We start from the raw sequence: 17196 nt of genomic DNA, 5'->3' as shown, positions 1-17196 counted from the left end.
ACGGCATCGAGATGAATCGTTGGGCCCATATAGTAAGATCCGGCCCATGTAAACTTGTGCTATGCGTGTAAAATAGTGCGATTCAAGAATGAATTGGAGTCATTTGCCACTTCCTAAGTCGAAGATTTATGTCTCGGAAATGTCGTCTTAAATCAATTTATCTGAAAGGTTTTCCTTATATATATATATATATATATATATATATATATATATATATTGTGTGTGGGGGATGGAGATCGGAGAGCTGTAACGTCGTAGGCTATCAACAACAAAAATGCTTTCATATTGATGTCGAAAAGCTTGCATTGAAATCGACATTTTGCGATGGTTAATTGAGAACAAACCCTTCCAAAAGTTCGTTTCTTGCTACAAGAACAAATGAATCTGTGTTTGGAATATTCATTTCAAAAAAGCTTAAACGATCGACAACTTGCAACTTTATGTTGAGATCCTTTTTGCCAACAAAGTCTTCCATGAGTTCATCATGTGGTTCCAGAGATTATACATATAACGATTCAGCAATCGCATACCCACACGATCATACGATGAACTTATCTACTACTGCATCCACTTTGTTACAGAGATGAACACAACCAACAATAGATACATGTCGCATGCCTTGCATTAGATGCTTCTTCATACTTCAACGTGCCAAAAAAAATGATCAGATTTGTCGAGCAAAATATAAAGCAAGGGAATGAATCTGTACTCATTCTACCATCAAAGAGAATTGTTCTATCACCAAAACGACACCATGAATTGTTCTAGCACCAAAACGAACCAGACTTTCTGAGAGTGATTTAGCAACTTACAGCATCAAAACACTTTAACATTTTGAATTGTAAACTACTTGTTCATCCGCAAAAATTTAATAGCCATGTACCAAATATCGGAAGGCCGTCGGCAGTACGGAAAAGTAAATGATGCATCAATTTACCTTTGCCTTACATGGAATCAATGTGACAGATGCATATTCAAGATAGAAAATGCTTTGCACAACCATCAAAGCTCGTGGTCACCTGCCTTTTGCGTCGAGGAAAAAGATATTGAAAGGTGCAGGAAACAACATCATGCATTTTTGCTCTTCAAAGAGGCCAAGAATGCTCATTTCTTTTTCTTTCTTCGGAATGATGTGGTAGCCAAAAAGAAATTAAACCTCACAAGAAAAGGAAAAGAAATATCAAAATTCGATCAGATCTATATCAGCACCAATTTTTACTATCAATTTTAGCCATAGTTTTATCCCAACCACGAAATATTTTACTAAGCATGACACTCAATGTGCTTGACAATGCTTAATTTTGCTCCATTGTAGGATTATCCAAAGCACGACATTCCTTCTATAGAAGCGTAACCAAAAGGTGCAGAATGCAAGGTCCGTATGAGTTGATATGGATATGCCTAATTGCTTGCCTTAAGCTAAGATGTGATGTGAAGAGCAACAAGTCATCACAATAGGTGAACTCAAGTCTCAACACACCTCATGAGGTACAAACTGACTCTATATGTCTAAATAACTTTACAAATACAAATAGGCTTCCTGGAAGAATTTTCCAGCTTGACAACTATTACACTTAGGTCAATATTCCAAATCAGATTAAGAAAGCAGTTATCTTCTTTCTGTGTTCTATAATAACCAGAAGAAACAACCATTTTCAACACACCAAAAGCTACTATGAGAAAAATAATTAAAAAACCAACAGCAGCACGAGCAATATAATGGACTAGAGGATATCAATGATATATTTGTATCACTAATGGGCATCCCCAACAATGAGCATCCATGTGGTGCATGCACATAAGTGCTAGATGAAACCTAGGCTTCATTTGCAGACAACAATTTGCTCCTCAATCATAAGTTGATCAGACAGTAATCAATTTGTTCAGAAGTCTACAACAGATCACATATATGGCAAGCCTGCATTAAGCGACTTCCATAAGCTGCTAGAGATCTCTAGAAATATGGCTGAAGATGCAGATAAACTGAATGCACATTATTCCTCTTATCCCACAGATGACAAGAATTATATGAAACTAAGGAGAACAAAATTTTAGTGTATAGACAATTACAGCATATTTAAATATTAATTTGTAAGCTTGCCAAGTTGATTGAAAAATGCATAGAAGTTTACAGGGGTTCAGTCCTTTGAGAAACAAAGCTAGTCCTCAAAAACAGATTCATCAAGTGATGTGCAAACAGCACATTTTACATAGTGGAAGAAAGTATTAAACGCAACACGAGTGTTTTATACTCTTCATACAAGCCATAGAAAATATTATACAACATTCTTCCCTTAATTCATCAAAAGTCTACCAACTTACCTGGTATAACTGGAGAATCCTTGGATAACTTACCATTTGAAACATCAACAGGTAGACGTGACCAAGACATAAGACTCCTTGACTCAGACCGCCACCTCAAGAATAGCATGAAGGCAATCACTGACAAGCTCATAAAAGCAAAGCCACATGTAAGTGAACGAACAAAAGCTCCAAAGCCTCTTCCGACCGGATCCTCAGAAACCAAGATAACTGGAGCCTTGCCATCAAGACTGCCCATTGTATTGTTGATCTTCATTATCTCCAAACCATTCAACAATCCTCGAATCCAGGAAGGATTACTCAGATTAGATGGACCAATGCTTATGCTCAAAAGCTCCAAAACATCAACATCCACAACAAAGTCTACATAATATGGTGAAGCCAATATTTGCCCAGTGGAATCAGAGAGATCAAAATCTTGATATGCCAAGTACCCATTAAGGTAGACATTAAAATAAAGCTGGTTAAGCGCCAAACTAGCAATATCACAGAAATGCATCCGAACAAGGTACTTGTAACCTGAACTGACGGGGAATTCCCATGTCATGCTATAATTGGAGCCTGGAACAGTGGCACCACTCGTTGCTCTTGCGGTATTATAAACATTATCAGGGGCAACTTCACGACTCGCTCCGTATCTCTGGTACTTAATCCTTCCGCTATATGTCACAACTTTCGAAGCAGAACTCAGCTTTAGAAACTCAACGTCAGAAACCCACGTCCTCCAGAGAGTATCGTTAAAAGGAGTCACCTTCGGACCCCCAATATTAACCCTATAGAGTGTTTCCAAAGCCTGTTTCGAAAGCCCATGAAATTCCGTAATTTCATCGGGTTTTACTAACCTTCCAGCGTCCAAAATGAGATCTTTCGGAGCTGACATGACTTCGATGGCGTTTACAAAGGCAAAGGAGGACCTGTCCGCCGGAGAAAACGATATTACGAGCTTCCCTTCATTCAGGTTGATGAAGTACTCCTTCATCACAGGGCTCGAGGTGCCGAAATAGGACAGTAGGGTAATATCCGAGGCCAAAACGTGGAAGCGAGCGGAGGAGAGGTCGTACTCCGGGGTGGAGAAGGGGTAGAAGTGAAGGCGGATCCGATGGATTCCCTTGTTCTTGATCTCGAACTCATAGGAGGAGGGGCAAGCGAAGACCCTGGCATTCCGATGGAGGGGGACGGCGTCCGGGGACGGGTTGGAGAGGGAGATCTGGCGGCCGTGGGAACGGAGGACGGGTGGGGAGAGGCCGGAGTCGGGGAGGAACGCGCGGCCGTCGTCGAGGTCGGCGGCGGAGGAAGCGCCGCAGGCGATGAGGTGGTTGTCAGGGGGAGAGAAGCGGACCGCGGAGAGGGTGGAGATGAGGGAGAAGAGGAGGAGGAGACCGGTGGCGAGATCGCCAGGGATTCGACGACTCGCCATTGGAGATGGTATCGATCACGAGACGGGGATTTGGGAAGTGTCTTTTGCTGGCGACGGAAGGGTCTGGAAATTGGGGTAGGACGACGATTGTGGTTGGTTTCGACGCGAGCCAGCTGTCACGCGGTCCGAGCCAGAGAGTCGGTGGGACGGGAAGAAAATTTCTACCCCGCGTTGGAGAAACTTCAATGATGCTATCGACGCGCTCCAGCGTAGCTCGATCGTGGTCGGTCCCACGCGGGACCCACCGCGGGATTGTGATGTGGACGGTCCGGATTGTTCAGTGGAGAAGCGTCGGCCCTTTACGCATCACGCATGACGAGTGAGACGCCTTATCTGAACGGTGTGCTCAACGGTCCATAAAATAGTTTCGGTAAAGGTTATTTATACCGATTAAATTTGACCAAGTCAAACATTTCGATGATGACCTTCAATTCTCCAGAATCACAACCGAGTCATATATAATGCACGGTTCTGCGATTGGTCTCTCATATATAGCCCAGCATCAACATTTGAAGTGAGTTGAAAAGGCCATTGGAGTTGCAGAAGAAAGTTTTATGTAGAAAAGGCCTGTAAATTGGCTGCTACGACAATCAAATTAAACAAGCATCCATACAGTAACACTGGCTCATATAATAATAATTCACTATGATTGCAAATTTATATTCCTTGGCCATCCAGAGTAATTATCTTCCTTCGTCGGTGACCAATTGGGAGAATACGGTGCTTGCCATCAAGTCCGATTCCCCCTGCCTGGCCATCCTGCTCCTGTCATTTGCCTCATCAAAGTTTAAGCTCGCCGTATCCACGTCCCTCATCGCTGCTACTGACATCTGCGACTCCACAGCGCCACTATCCTCGTGCGGTTCCCTCTTCAGCTCCGTCACATGAAGCTGGAGAGCGTACTCTAAGTTCCACAGGATGTCCGCGAACGCAGGCCTGTCGATACCATACTCTGCGACACACTTCTCCGCCGTCTCACCAAACTTCCTCAGTGAATTGGTGTTGATCTTTCCCACAAGCCTCTGATCGATGATCTTTTCGAGCTGGCCTCTCCTCTGCCAGTGAAGCGCCCACTCCGCCAGGTTCAGCTGCTCCATGGAGAGGCTTCTATCGATCACGGGCCTCGCGCACAGCACCTCGAAGAGCATCACTCCGAAGGAGTAGACGTCGGACTTGTCGGTGAGCTTCTGCGTCTTGAAGTATTCCGGGTCGAAGTATCCAAAGGTGCCCTTGACTCCGGTTGTGACATGGGTCTCGCCGAAGGAAGGACCCAGCTTGGAGAGGCCGAAGTCGGAGACCTTGGCCAAGTAGTTTTCGTCAAGCAGGATGTTGGTGGACTTGATGTCGCGGTGGATGATGGTGTGCGAGTAGCCGGTGTGGAGGTAGTGAAGGCCCCTGGCGGCCCCGATGCAGATCTCCAGCCTCTGCTTCCATGAAAGACACGGCTTGTCCGAGCCGTACAAGTGGTTCCTCAGCGTCCCCTTCTCCATGTACTCGTAGACCAAGATCCTCTCCGATTGCTCGTCGCAGTACCCGATCAAGGAGACGAGATGCCGGTGGCGAATGCCGGACAGGACGAGGATCTCAGTCTGGAACTCCGGGTACCCTTGCTTCGACCCCGGCATGGCTCGTTTCACCGCGATCTTGGTACCGTCGGCGAGGACACCCTTGTATACCTTCCCGAAGCCGCCGCTGCCGACAACAAGGCTCTCATCGAAGTCGTTAGTAGCTGCCTTGATGTCGAGCAGGGGGATGTAGAGGCCGAGATTAACTCTGAGCGATGCTGCGAGCGCCGTTCCTTCGGTGGACTTACTCGAACGCCCAACAGAGTTTCCGCGCGGAGTTTCTCGAAACGGAGACCAGGATTCATTCGGCAGCAGAGGCAGAGGCTTCGATCTGCGCCTCTTACGTATGAAGACCATGACAAAGATGATCAGAAGACTCACAAGCAGGACGCCACCAACAGCGACGCCGACTATCGCTGCAATAGGCACGCCATTGCTGGAATTTGATAGCAGGTTGGAAGTTCCATCAATTACCTTGAAGATCTCCAGCCCGTTGAGCATCGCATTAGCATTCCACTTCGTGGTCCGGGCAACGTCCCGGCCAATGCTTATATTGATCATTCCGGAGCTCGGAACTGCCAAGTCGAAGTCAATATAGAATGCTTGGGCAAGAGAATTAACGTGATCACTGGCTTGTATCTCCCGAACTGGCAGGTTCCCGACGTAGAGGTCGAAGATGATGTCAGTGCTGAAGCCTTGCGATATGAAATCACAGAAATGTGTTCGTACCAGGTACTTGTAACCTGCGACCACCGGAAAGCTCCACGTAACGTTGAAGTCGAAACTGGGGTTGGCCCGGAGTGAGCTCGAGATGTTCATGGTTCTGGCCGTACTGTAGACTGTCCGCGGAGCGACATCGTCAGACTCGTTCGGCTGGTACGTAATTTTGTCGGGGTCCGTGTGGTTCGACAAGGAGGCAACCTTGTTAAGGAGGTAGTCATCGTCGGCGATCCACGTCCTCCAGAGGCTGTCGTTGACCCGAGGCCCGCCCATGTTGATCCTGTGGACAGTCTCAAGCGCTTGACGGGACAATTGGGCGATATCCGGCTGTGAGTCTTCGTTGATGTTGAGATTGGCGGGTGCGGTGAAGACCTCGACGGCGTTGACGAAGGCCAACGACGAGCTCGGACTTGGAGCGAAGGTGACAACGAGCTCGTCAGAATCGACCCAGAGGAAGTACTCCTTGATGATCGGAGCCGTGGAGATCGGTGCGGAGAAGTCTTCGAGGAGGACGACGCCGCGTTGGAGGGCGTTGACGCCAAAGCGGGCGGAGGAGAGGTTGTAGCCGTTGCCCGAGAAGGGGAAGAAGTGGAGGCGGAGGACGTAGGTACCGTTGGTGTTGATCGTGAAGCGGTAGGAGGCAGAACTGGTGAAGACGCGAGCGGTGGAGTAGAGGGAGGAGGAGGAGGAGGCGGCGACCGAGGGATTGGAGAGGGAGGGGTACTTGTCGGAATCAGAGAGGAAGGGAGAGTCATCGGTGAAGTTGCGGGAAGGCACGTCTGTGGTGATGACGATGTCAGGTGCGGAACCGCAGTTGAGGTAGTGGGAAGTGTCGGGGTTGAAGGCAGTGGTGGAGACGAAGAGGGCGGAGGGGAGAAAGAGGGGGAGGAGGAAGGCGAGAATCCTGAGATCCATTATGGTGCTACGGAGCACCGGGGAGTGCTTGTGCGGGTATGCTTATGCTTGTGACTGCTAGCAAATTTACAGCGGGTTGTGGAATTGGAATGGGTCCCCCTTTGGCCCTTAGCGTGGAAAATTCATAACCCAAGACGAGCAATTGCAAACCACGGCCCGCCCGCCATCCCCACCTACCCTGCCAATCACCGAAGGGCCCACCTGTCACACCTCCAAAACCCAGACGGGTAAGTCACCGGGTGTCGTGTGCATATCCGTGAACGTAGTCCATCATTAGTGTGGATACGACCTCTCCAGGGAGCAATCTCATCATCTATCGCTTGGAAGAAATGTTGGCCCGCGAGGTCCCACGCCTGAATTATTGCCAGCCGTTCATCCACTGGGCTCGGTGCATGTCCAAGTGATTCACTGTGGAATGAAATGAAGGTATAGTGAGACAAATCATTGGAAAATATATTTGAAGAGTCTTGATCAAGTGCGGTGGACAGTGCCGTGTGTAGACCACTTCATCCTAATATTCCAAAATATCAGTGGAAAATGGCCATGCTGACGACGGACAGCTCCCTTGCGCACTCACTTTTTTGTGGACTCCGTGACTTCTTCGGGTCGGCTGTCTCTCGTGGTGGCGGGACTAAACGGCGATTGGTGGCGCAACTCCTGTGCTGGCATTAATGGCGATCGGCTTCATTAGGAGGCGGCTGGCCGTCGACTGGATTTGCCTCGTTGACCCAAGTCAACAAATAAACAGTTGGAAAAAGGGGTTCTTCGCCACGGGAAGCATCGCGTCGGGGGGCTCATCAATTGACTCGTGCCCCGTGGTTGACGCGGACGTCATCTTGCGATCACGGGACGCATCTTGAGTCCATGGGAAGGCGGAGTCTACGGTCTTTGGCATCGTCCGACGGGGCTTCGTTGACCTCTCAAAGTTCAAAGCACGAGAGTTCTACTGCAACGCTATCCACCGTCTGCATCTTATCATGCTCAGGCTGTCACGATATAGTAATTAACATTATCGTTCGGATCATTTCGACTCATATGAATCATCCAAACCTTTAGAAAAATCATGTAAACACAACCCTGAGATAGGCTGTTCGTTTGTCTCAGCAGAGACGAGAGAAATGAGAGACGGGGTGACCAAGTTTCGGTAGTCAACGTTATAATCATAAGAATCAAAATATTTATTTATCATTAGCATACTTGTAACAATTTGTACATCGATTCCTTCTGTAAAAATATGGAAAACACTTGAAGCAACACATCGAATTATCTAAAAAACAGGGGAAATAGTCCTAAGTAATAACACTGTGCATGATCATGGTGACTTTACATCAAAAATATTGTGGCATCAAGGCAGGAATATGACCATCTCTCATGAGGCCACAGAGACAAGTAATGATCACTACAATTGGTTGATATCTGTTCATGCCAAATGGTCATCATCATAATGTAATAAACATTGTGGTTTAGAATTGACATAAAAATAGACATACTCGATCAACCTATAATTTCATGCTTTCCAGTGCTAGGTGGGTGTTCTAATAACATGGACACTTAGCTTCGCTATTTGTCACCAGAGATCAGAACTCAAAGAACACCAAAAGGCTACTATGCAAGCACAGAACAACGTAGAAATGTACTACGTAATTAATATACAAGCACAGTACAATGTTACAAGGGTGTTTTTAGCGAGTTTTCAACCACATCACCAACTCTGTCTATAATTATCAGCAAGGCAAACTGATATCTCGTCCCCTCGTATCATTGCAAATGATGATGAGCATGGCATGATAAAAAGTGGCTCCATATGCTGCCAATGGTCAAGCTTATGAAAATTAAACTTTGACCTGATTAGCACAAAGTAATAGCTCCTTTTCAGAAAGACGAAAAAAGAAAAGGAAAACATAAATCAACAACTATACAAATAGACAATCCATGGGACCAACAGGTAGAATTCAAGGTCACCGGATGTGACTTCTGCCAAGAGACCTTGCTCCGATATCGCTGCCAGTGTTCTGTTGTAAAAGCTTAATATTAGCACAAAGCAATCTTTCAATTGCAACAATTTCAGGTGTAAGTGTATGCAAAGAAGAAGAGAAGGTGATGCATTGAGGGCCTTAAGTTGTCCAGCTCGAAAGAGTGTCTGTATCATCATACATCTAAAGTAGGAAAAGGCCCAAAATATTTGGGCATGACACAACCTAGCTATGAAAAAAGACAGGTACATGTACCTGAGATTTAGATGGGAACACATTCCAAAATCTTAGCATTTCATCACCGGCACCAGTGACAATGGTCTGCATGATGAAAAGAGGTCAATTGATGAGTTATAACTTGGTAAGCATAGATATAAAAGAGAAGCAATTACCTGCCCATCAGGAGATATGGCGAGGTACAGGACTCGGTAAGTATGGCCGGTAAGTGTTGCGAGCTGCAAAGCACAATACATTGTCTCAGTAAAGCAAAAGAGTTATTTTGGTGTTTAATTGTCAGAAAGCCTGGGATAAAGGCACACCTTGGACATGGTTGGATATCGCCAAACAATTATTTGGTTTTGGGAATAACCATGGGTACTGACAATTTCATTGACATTCTTTGACCATACAAGGTTGCAAACCTGCTCGAAGATGAGATAGTTAGTTTTTGTTTTTGTTTTTCTTCTAGTGTTACCCCTAACTATATCATCTGTATGTATTCAGGAAACACAGATCTCTAAGTCTAAAAGATGGGGCTTAATTATGATACTTGGAAAAAAGATCACCAACATCAATATTCACTATTTTATGAGTAGTTTAACAACAATATCCCTGAAAGATGCATGACACTATTGCAGATACCAAAAGATCAGCAGTTGAGCCATCCCCTTGCTCCTCTGTATACAGTAATGATATAGTTAACAATAGACAGCAAATGAAAAGGTGGCAAGGACCTAGAAATCCTAAAGTCCAGATAATATACATGTATGGTTGATACCTATTTCAAAAACTATACTGGATTGTATGGTTGACATGGTACTGGTACTGTGAACTCTGCTTCGAAAAAAGAAAATATTTATTTATTTGTCAAATAATCTGAGTACTACAGTATATCAGCATTCAAGTCCAATAAAGAAGCACAGTTGGTATAGTATGAATATATTTGGTGTCGATAACGATCAATGGTCAGACTAGTATTGATTTATGCACTGGCACTCGATATAGGTTGGTACCATGTGGACCAAAGAGAAAGATGGATATAAGATGGGAGAAGAAGAGGGAAGAGAATGAGGCAGAAGAGGAGTAAGAAACAAACCAGTCAGAGGAAATGGCAACCTAGAAAAAGTGGAGAAGATGCTGGAGATGCAGCAGGGAAGACAAAACGGTTGCAGAGATACAGCAGGGAAGAGGAGGCAGTGGTGGAGAGGAAACAGAAAGAGTGTGTGCAAACTTTTGAAACAAGATTTCCCTGCAGCCAAAGATAGGTACTAAATTCAAAAATTAAGATTAGCATTTAAAATGACACGAATGCACAAGGTGTTTATGTCTATTAAAGTTATACAAAGAAGAAGCATAGTTGAACTATTTCCTGACGTAAAGCGAAAATGAAGAAGGAATTGACCTAGATTTGAAAACAAAATATTAAAGAGTAGAAACACATGGAGAAAAAGCATAGCTGCAAATCTGTTAGTATAGTCATAAGATATGAAAGATTCCTTAGGTTTTGTGATAATCTCAGCTATTCTAGTAAGCTGATCTTTGAATGATCACCACTAACATACATGTTTAGAACCAAAAATAAACAATACTTCGAAATGAAATGATTGGTGAAACATTTTAGGTTGTCATGTGCCAGCAGTGTATTAAATGGTCAAAAATATATCCAACTAGTATAAGATGTTAAGCTGTGATAGGTTACCTGACTTCCGGTGTCAATGCAGCTCAAGTGAGAGTTTGTGGTAGTATTCCACAAACGAATACATCGGTCTGCAGTTCCTCCACCAGATGCTAGAAGTCCATGTACATGTGGTGACCATGCAATTGCTTTTACAGCTGCAGTATGTTCACAATATTTCAGTACCGGCTTTGAGGAATGTTGATTCCACACAAAAAGCTGACATAAGAAAAAATGTGAGAAGGTTACATACCGAATCTATAAAAATTCAATTGTAAAGAATTAAGTAAATCATGAAACAACATGCATAGAAATAACAATAATAACCAACTTACTTTGTTATCATTTCCACCAGAAGCAAGTTCAAATTTATCATAAGACCACTTCAAGCCACAAACCTGCAAAGATAAGAACCATAAGAATCACAACATATATATATATATAGCAAGTGGATATATATGTTGTGAAGTTCATTAGAAACATATACTTGCTCTGATCAGAAATAATCTCAAACCTAAAGATCTTAATATATGCAGATGATCAGGAAAAGCCAAATGAGATTGTTACTCAAGACGAAACATTCAATATGGAAATTTGTGCAGGTGATTGTGTCAATAAATCACCTCTGACTTGTGCCCTGTCAGCTTGCTAACAAAATCAACTTGGGCACGAATATCACGCTGTAGAATCATCTTATCTCTGCTACCTGAGGATAACAAAGATGAACCCCATGCAACAGCTCCAACTCGCAAAAGGTGGCTCTCCATTGTCCTTATCCTCCGACAATGAGTAGCATCCCATATCTGTGTCAAATAAAAGACAAAAAATACATAATGCTGGAAGATTTAGATACTGATGGTTTCACACCCTTTGGTGGGATTAAGTAAAAATGAACAGATATCTAAGACCAACAAAAACTTATATACAGGACAAAACAGTAAGTTAAATTGAATCCTGAGACTAACAACAAACAGCAAATGAAAACAAATGTTAAGATAACAACCATAATATCGAAGTTTTACTTCCAGAAGCAAATGCACACTGTAGAACTATGAACAATCCGATAATTGAAAACACCTCGGTTCAAGAGTATACTAAAAGAAAAGAAGCAAAAGTGCATTTAGGATATTTGTGCAAAGTAGTAATAAACATGTCTGGAATAGATAAAGAATAGCCAAGGTAGCCAGCCGTAAGAGAACTCCTATGTTACCCTCGATCTCTGCTAAAATTGTTGCTATAAGAGGGTCGACAACAAAAGACCAAGATACTACCTGAACTTTCCCCTTGTTAGTACCGATGGCCAAGTGATCGCCACGCTGTGCCCATCCAACTGAGCACACACTGTCATCCACACCCAAGTCGCAAAGCTTGGTAACCTTGCATGACAATCACGCAGAACAAAGTCATTACGGGAATATGTGTAAAAGCATCAAGAGAAGCAACAGCAGAAAAATATCTTACCTTGCTACTGCAGGCATTCCAAAGATACACGCAATCGCCCAAACCAACAGCCAGCACATTGTGTGAGGACCAATCGACGAGGTTCAGGTAGAAATCGTCCTGCAATGCCGGCGCATCCAGTACCTAGGAGCAACAAAATTCCAATTTCAGCACCAGTAGAAAAACTTGCCCAAATCACATTCATCAAATCCAGTCTTTCTCAACTACAATGACAACTCCAAGAGGAAAACGAAAAGCGAACCTACCTTGTAAGGCGATGGCGACACCTTTCTCGGCGCCCTCGGATGGATATGTGGGAACCCGGGAAGCCCATCTTCGAACTGCGTCGCAAGGGAGTGCCGGGGCACATCAGCCTTGTACCTAAAAATGTTCCTACTGGGGATCGAGAAACCCGAAGAAGACGACGTCGAGGAAGCGGCGGAGGAAGACCTCCTCCCGGCTGCCTCCGCCGATCGGTCGGGCGTGGCCGGGGGCGCCACGCCCTGATCCGGCCCAAAGAGAGCATTTCTCAGTAGGGCGGCGTAGGCGCCGGATCCATACTCTCTTCCCGACACGTCTGAGGACGAGGAGGCGGAGGGCGAGGCGGAGAGGTCGAATAGGGTGAAGTTGGACCCGATGCGGCTGGGAATGAATCGGTCGCTGTAGATGGTGCGGGGGGAGGAGTACGAGGACGGGAGGGCGCGCGAGGGTGTCGAGGACAAGGAAGGCTTCTCCATGCGAGGCGAGGAGAAGGCAAAGGCCGAAAGGGAGTCCATCCCAAGTGACCACCGCAGCTACTGTTGTTGCCTTTATCGTTCCCCTTCCCGCTCCCGCGAAGGAACCCCTTCCGCTACTGCTCCTGCTCCTGTCGGGTTGCTGTTTCGGATTTCGGTCGTCACATCGTGATCCGGATCCGACCTCATTTTTAGCAGCCGCTCTCGCCGCCCGATTATTTCCTACTCGGTCGCTTATCGATGTGATGATTGCAAAAGACATGTGAGAGAGACCCAGTAGCTTCGAGCGAGGGTAGTGTGAGGAAAGTGAGTTCTTTTATTTTCCAATATCGGGTTTCGGGTAAGCCCGTTAACGGATTTGCCCGCGGATCTGACTCAGATGTCAATAATAAAAATATAATATCTTTATTACTTGGATTTGGGAAACGACACCAGTGCAGTTGATCATGGAGTGTTCCGTAGCGTCGGAGGGAGGAACCTCAACCCACCATCGCTAGGTTAAACATGTGAGTGAGTCGACGATATTAATGATGAGTTATCATTTCATGCATCGCCCGATCGAACCTGAACCGGAACCAGTTGCCTGACTTACCCTGGAACAGATGTTGACCGACTCCGGATGACATTTCGGTTCACAGGTGCTCGTATCGGAGGCAATTATTAGCACCGGGCCCCACAATCTGTCCCCTCCAAATGTATCGGCATCGTTTCCATGACACGTTAATAATAATCATAGGCTCGTGATCCGCTATTACTTGTCAAAGTTTAATTATCAGGATGTCCGACACAAAATCCAAGAGAGAACCCGTGGTAAATGTGACGATCGAGAACAGATTTGGGGTCACACGGATCGAGCATCAACAGAAATATTTTCTTAAAATCAGGAACTTTAATCGGGGGTCGGGGGGGGGGGGGGTTATTTAGAATTCAGCTCAAAAGTTGAGGTTGGAGGAGTAGGAGAGCAGCAATGCCAACCTGCTCTCCTGCCATGTTGTCTCCCATCACGGATCCTGTCAAGTCCACCACCACCGTAATGACAACTTGCAGACTTCCGCACGAACACTGCATGTTGACATGCACCGAGGGGCAGCTTCACAAGATCACAGCGTTAGCAATTCTCCGAGGCAAGCCAGAAAGGACAACAATGACTACGATATTTATTCTCGAGCTACGTAGATTAAACCGGGATCAAAGTCATAGCCGATCAACAATATATGAGTTCTACTGGAAATAAAACCACAGAAGTTGGTAACAGCCCAACTATTGCTATCGTTACAAATTGTATTTAAGCTGCTGCTAATAATATAAATGATAGATTGGGGGGGGGGGGTGTGGCGGGGCTTAACGCCACGCGGAGGACACGGTGAGGACTCGACCCATCCAACCGAACCCGAGCGCGACCCCGCCGGCCTCATCCTTGATCGTGAACCCTGGATTGGACCGGAATGACGCGAGCCGCGCCTTCACCGGTTCCGAAACTCCTGGTCCGACCGGGATGGGTTGGAAACCGGCCATGCCCATCCGCGCACGCCACTTCCCTAACACCTCGCACCGCTCGACCCGGTCCGCGCCCTCCCGGGCTACAGAGTTCACCGCCCGCCGAGCCAACCCGGCCTCCACCCGCTCTCGCTCGCTGCTTTCCCGCGGCACCGTCGCGTCCAGCGACTCCAGCAGCGCCCCCAAGTACCCGCACGCCTCAGCGAACCGCCCGGAGAAGGCGGCGGTGTTGGTGTTTGTCTCCTGCTCCACCAGCGTCACCACAGCCGGGCGGAGAGCGCGCACCCGCCGGAGAAGCTCGTCGCGGGGGTTCGCCGGCGATACGCTCTCGTCGGCCACACGCGAGAGGACGAACGCCAGATTCACAGCCAGGGCCTCGCCGGGCTCGTACCCCAGCGACGCCGCGTCCAGCTCAGACGCCCGCCGGGAGACGATGGTGAAACGGAGCCCCACGCCGGCCCGCTCCGCCAGCTTAGCGATTCGACCGCCAACTTCGCTGAGGCTAGAGGCGTCGTAGTTGCCGTATAGCAAGGTTGTGGGATCGGCGACGGCGGTGATCTTAACGGCTGGAGGGCGGGCGGAGGAGGGCCGGCAGCGATGACGGTCAGCGAGGGCGTGGATGAGGGCATCGTACTGCCGGCCCTGGCCAACATCCAAATCGACGATATGGATCTTGGGTTGGTCCTTGACGGCCTCCAGAATTGCAAAATTGGCGGCGATCAAGCTGAGCTTAAAGCAGGGCGAAAGGTCGTAGAGCATCTGGGTGGCGGCCAAGTGCTCCCCGCTGCAGAGCTCCGCGATCGCTTTAGATCTCCCGGTTCGAGGAGGGTTGAGTCGAGCAAGGAGAGTGGCGAACATCATTGCAGTCAACCGCTGTTCTGCGTCGCCTCGTGGGTTGGCTGAGCGCTTCAGCACGGCGAGGTTCGCCTCCGCAGCCTCGAGGTTACCGTCGGCGATGGACGCCGCAGCGTCGAGGAGCACGTGCCGTGAAGAGGAAGAAGATGATGACGGAGGAGGAGGCGTGAACGAAGGCGGTGGAGGGGAGGACGAGTTGGAGGAAGAGACAGTGGAGGAGGCCGAGTTGGTCGGCGACGGCAAGAGCTTCTTCGCGGCTGCGAGGCCCGGCGGCGGCGGCGGCGGCGGGAAGATGATCTGCTGCACCTCCTGGCCCCTCCATTCGGCGCCGGTCAGGGCGGAACCGGAGGCGCAGGTCTCGTCCTCCTCGTCGTCCAGTAGGAGCCGCCGCTCCAGCTCCTGGAGCCGGTTCCTCATCGCGTCCGACCCCTTATCCGGTCCGAAATCGGCTCTCCTCTGGGGCGCAAGCTCGGAGGAGACCGTGGTCAAAGAGGAAGTCGACTTCAACGGAGTGGGAAGACGAACGGGTGAAGCGAGGCGGCCAACGGGGGAGGCGAGATGAGTTCGCTGCTTCACCGAGCGGAGGAACGGCATCTGCTGCAGCTGTTGCCGCCTCCGCTCCTCCATTTCCGTGAGGGAGCGCTTCAAGAGGCCCGCATCCTCCGGTCGGTTCCCGGGTTCGGCTTCAAACCCGAACCCGAGGTCGCGAGTCGGAGGGAACCCAGACCCCATAACTCAGCGTAGCAAGCAAAGGGGGAGGGTGACGGTGGCGACCAGCGAGTTCCTCCTCTCAAGAGGTGGCTACTCTGCGCCTCATGTTCATCTGGAACAGCTTTCTCTCCGCAACAAAAGTTCCACCCGGAAGGCCCTCTCCCTGTCTCCCTCTCCTCCCTAAATAATAGAGAGACAGAGAGGGGTTGGCTGCTTTTGCCCGGTATCACATCATCATCATGATGTGGCTGCCCTTGCCTGCTCCGTCGTCTCCCTCCCCGCTTCGAAGATGCCATGACAATAAAATAATAACACGTAAACGACGGAAACGCAAGCCACATACCGTGATGGATCATCCTGACTCGGACCATTTTCACGATGATGCACCGAAAGACTCAACCGGGTTGCGGCACGGCTCTCGCGTGCCATGACCCTGGCAGCATCCACCGTTTGAGGTCGAGCACGCAGGCTTTCGTCGGTCAGCAACGCGGGTCGAGGGAAGCGGGACCCACCTCTGCGGCGGTGAGACCCATGCGGCCGTGCCTGGGGATGGGGGCTCTCACATGTTGAACCCACTACTAACAGATAGATATAAAGGCCCGATGATGGTGAGTGAGGTCGAGAAAAGTAGAAATGGGTGGCGTACTTTCTCCTACCCAGTCATGTATCGTACGTATTATGATACGCTGCGCCGCTGGAACGTTGCGTTATGATGACCACTGGCCTTTTAGAACATCCACAATATGCCAAGAAATTAGCTAATCAAGTACATAATGACTTCGTTTCACGACGATGCACGGTTAACTTATCTGCCGTTGGGTGGCGTTTGACCGCGTTAGGATAGACTGCTTTCAACCGAGTCTGAGGGTCTGTATGCGCCGCGGGCGCTCGGAAAATGGGCCGATCTAACGATGTTTATTAAAAATATTTAAAATATTCATTTTAAAATATTAAAATTAATAATATAATAATATATCGTCACAAAAAGAAGATAAAACTTCAGTCATCTAAAATTAGATCAAATTAATAACATCAACCAACATTATAAATATAAATCTTTATCCATATTAAATAATACATAATAATTTTAAAAAAAGTTAAACCATAAATATATATTTTAATTACTTAAATAAATATATTAATAAAAAAAATA

General features: G+C 47.3%; 3 protein-coding genes across 3 annotated transcripts; all 3 read right to left on the bottom strand.

The window, feature by feature from the left end:
* Window positions 1–2076: 2076 nt before the first annotated feature.
* LOC103970262 (probable receptor-like protein kinase At5g24010) lies at window positions 2077–3879 on the bottom strand. The gene has a single exon (XM_009383968.3). It carries the CDS (start codon window positions 3737–3739, stop codon window positions 2303–2305), a length of 1437 nt encoding a protein of 478 aa, XP_009382243.2. The 5' UTR covers window positions 3740–3879; the 3' UTR covers window positions 2077–2302.
* A 397-nt stretch (window positions 3880–4276) lies between these two features.
* LOC135627735 (probable receptor-like protein kinase At5g24010) lies at window positions 4277–6994 on the bottom strand. Its single transcript, XM_065133957.1, has one exon. The coding sequence runs from the start codon at window positions 6937–6939 to the stop codon at window positions 4423–4425; it is 2517 nt and encodes an 838-aa protein (XP_064990029.1). The 5' UTR covers window positions 6940–6994; the 3' UTR covers window positions 4277–4422.
* Window positions 6995–8665: 1671 nt separating this feature from the next.
* On the bottom strand, window positions 8666–16562 carry LOC135626271 (uncharacterized). The gene is made up of 11 exons (XM_065131462.1): window positions 14325–16562; window positions 12513–13040; window positions 12268–12390; window positions 12078–12182; window positions 11430–11609; window positions 11142–11204; window positions 10831–11025; window positions 9452–9553; window positions 9305–9367; window positions 9168–9233; window positions 8666–8951 (listed from the first exon to the last, which is right to left on the bottom strand). The coding sequence occupies exons 1-11, from the start codon at window positions 16062–16064 to the stop codon at window positions 8898–8900; spliced, it is 3219 nt and encodes a 1072-aa protein (XP_064987534.1). The 5' UTR covers window positions 16065–16562; the 3' UTR covers window positions 8666–8897.
* Between the last annotated feature and the right edge of the window lie 634 nt (window positions 16563–17196).

This window comes from Musa acuminata, chromosome BXJ2-11 (assembly GCF_036884655.1).
Source record: "Musa acuminata AAA Group cultivar baxijiao chromosome BXJ2-11, Cavendish_Baxijiao_AAA, whole genome shotgun sequence".
Classification (NCBI taxonomy): domain Eukaryota; kingdom Viridiplantae; phylum Streptophyta; class Magnoliopsida; order Zingiberales; family Musaceae; genus Musa; species Musa acuminata.
Note: the sequence above shows the minus strand (reverse complement) of the source record. Positions and strands in the feature narration are given on the sequence as shown.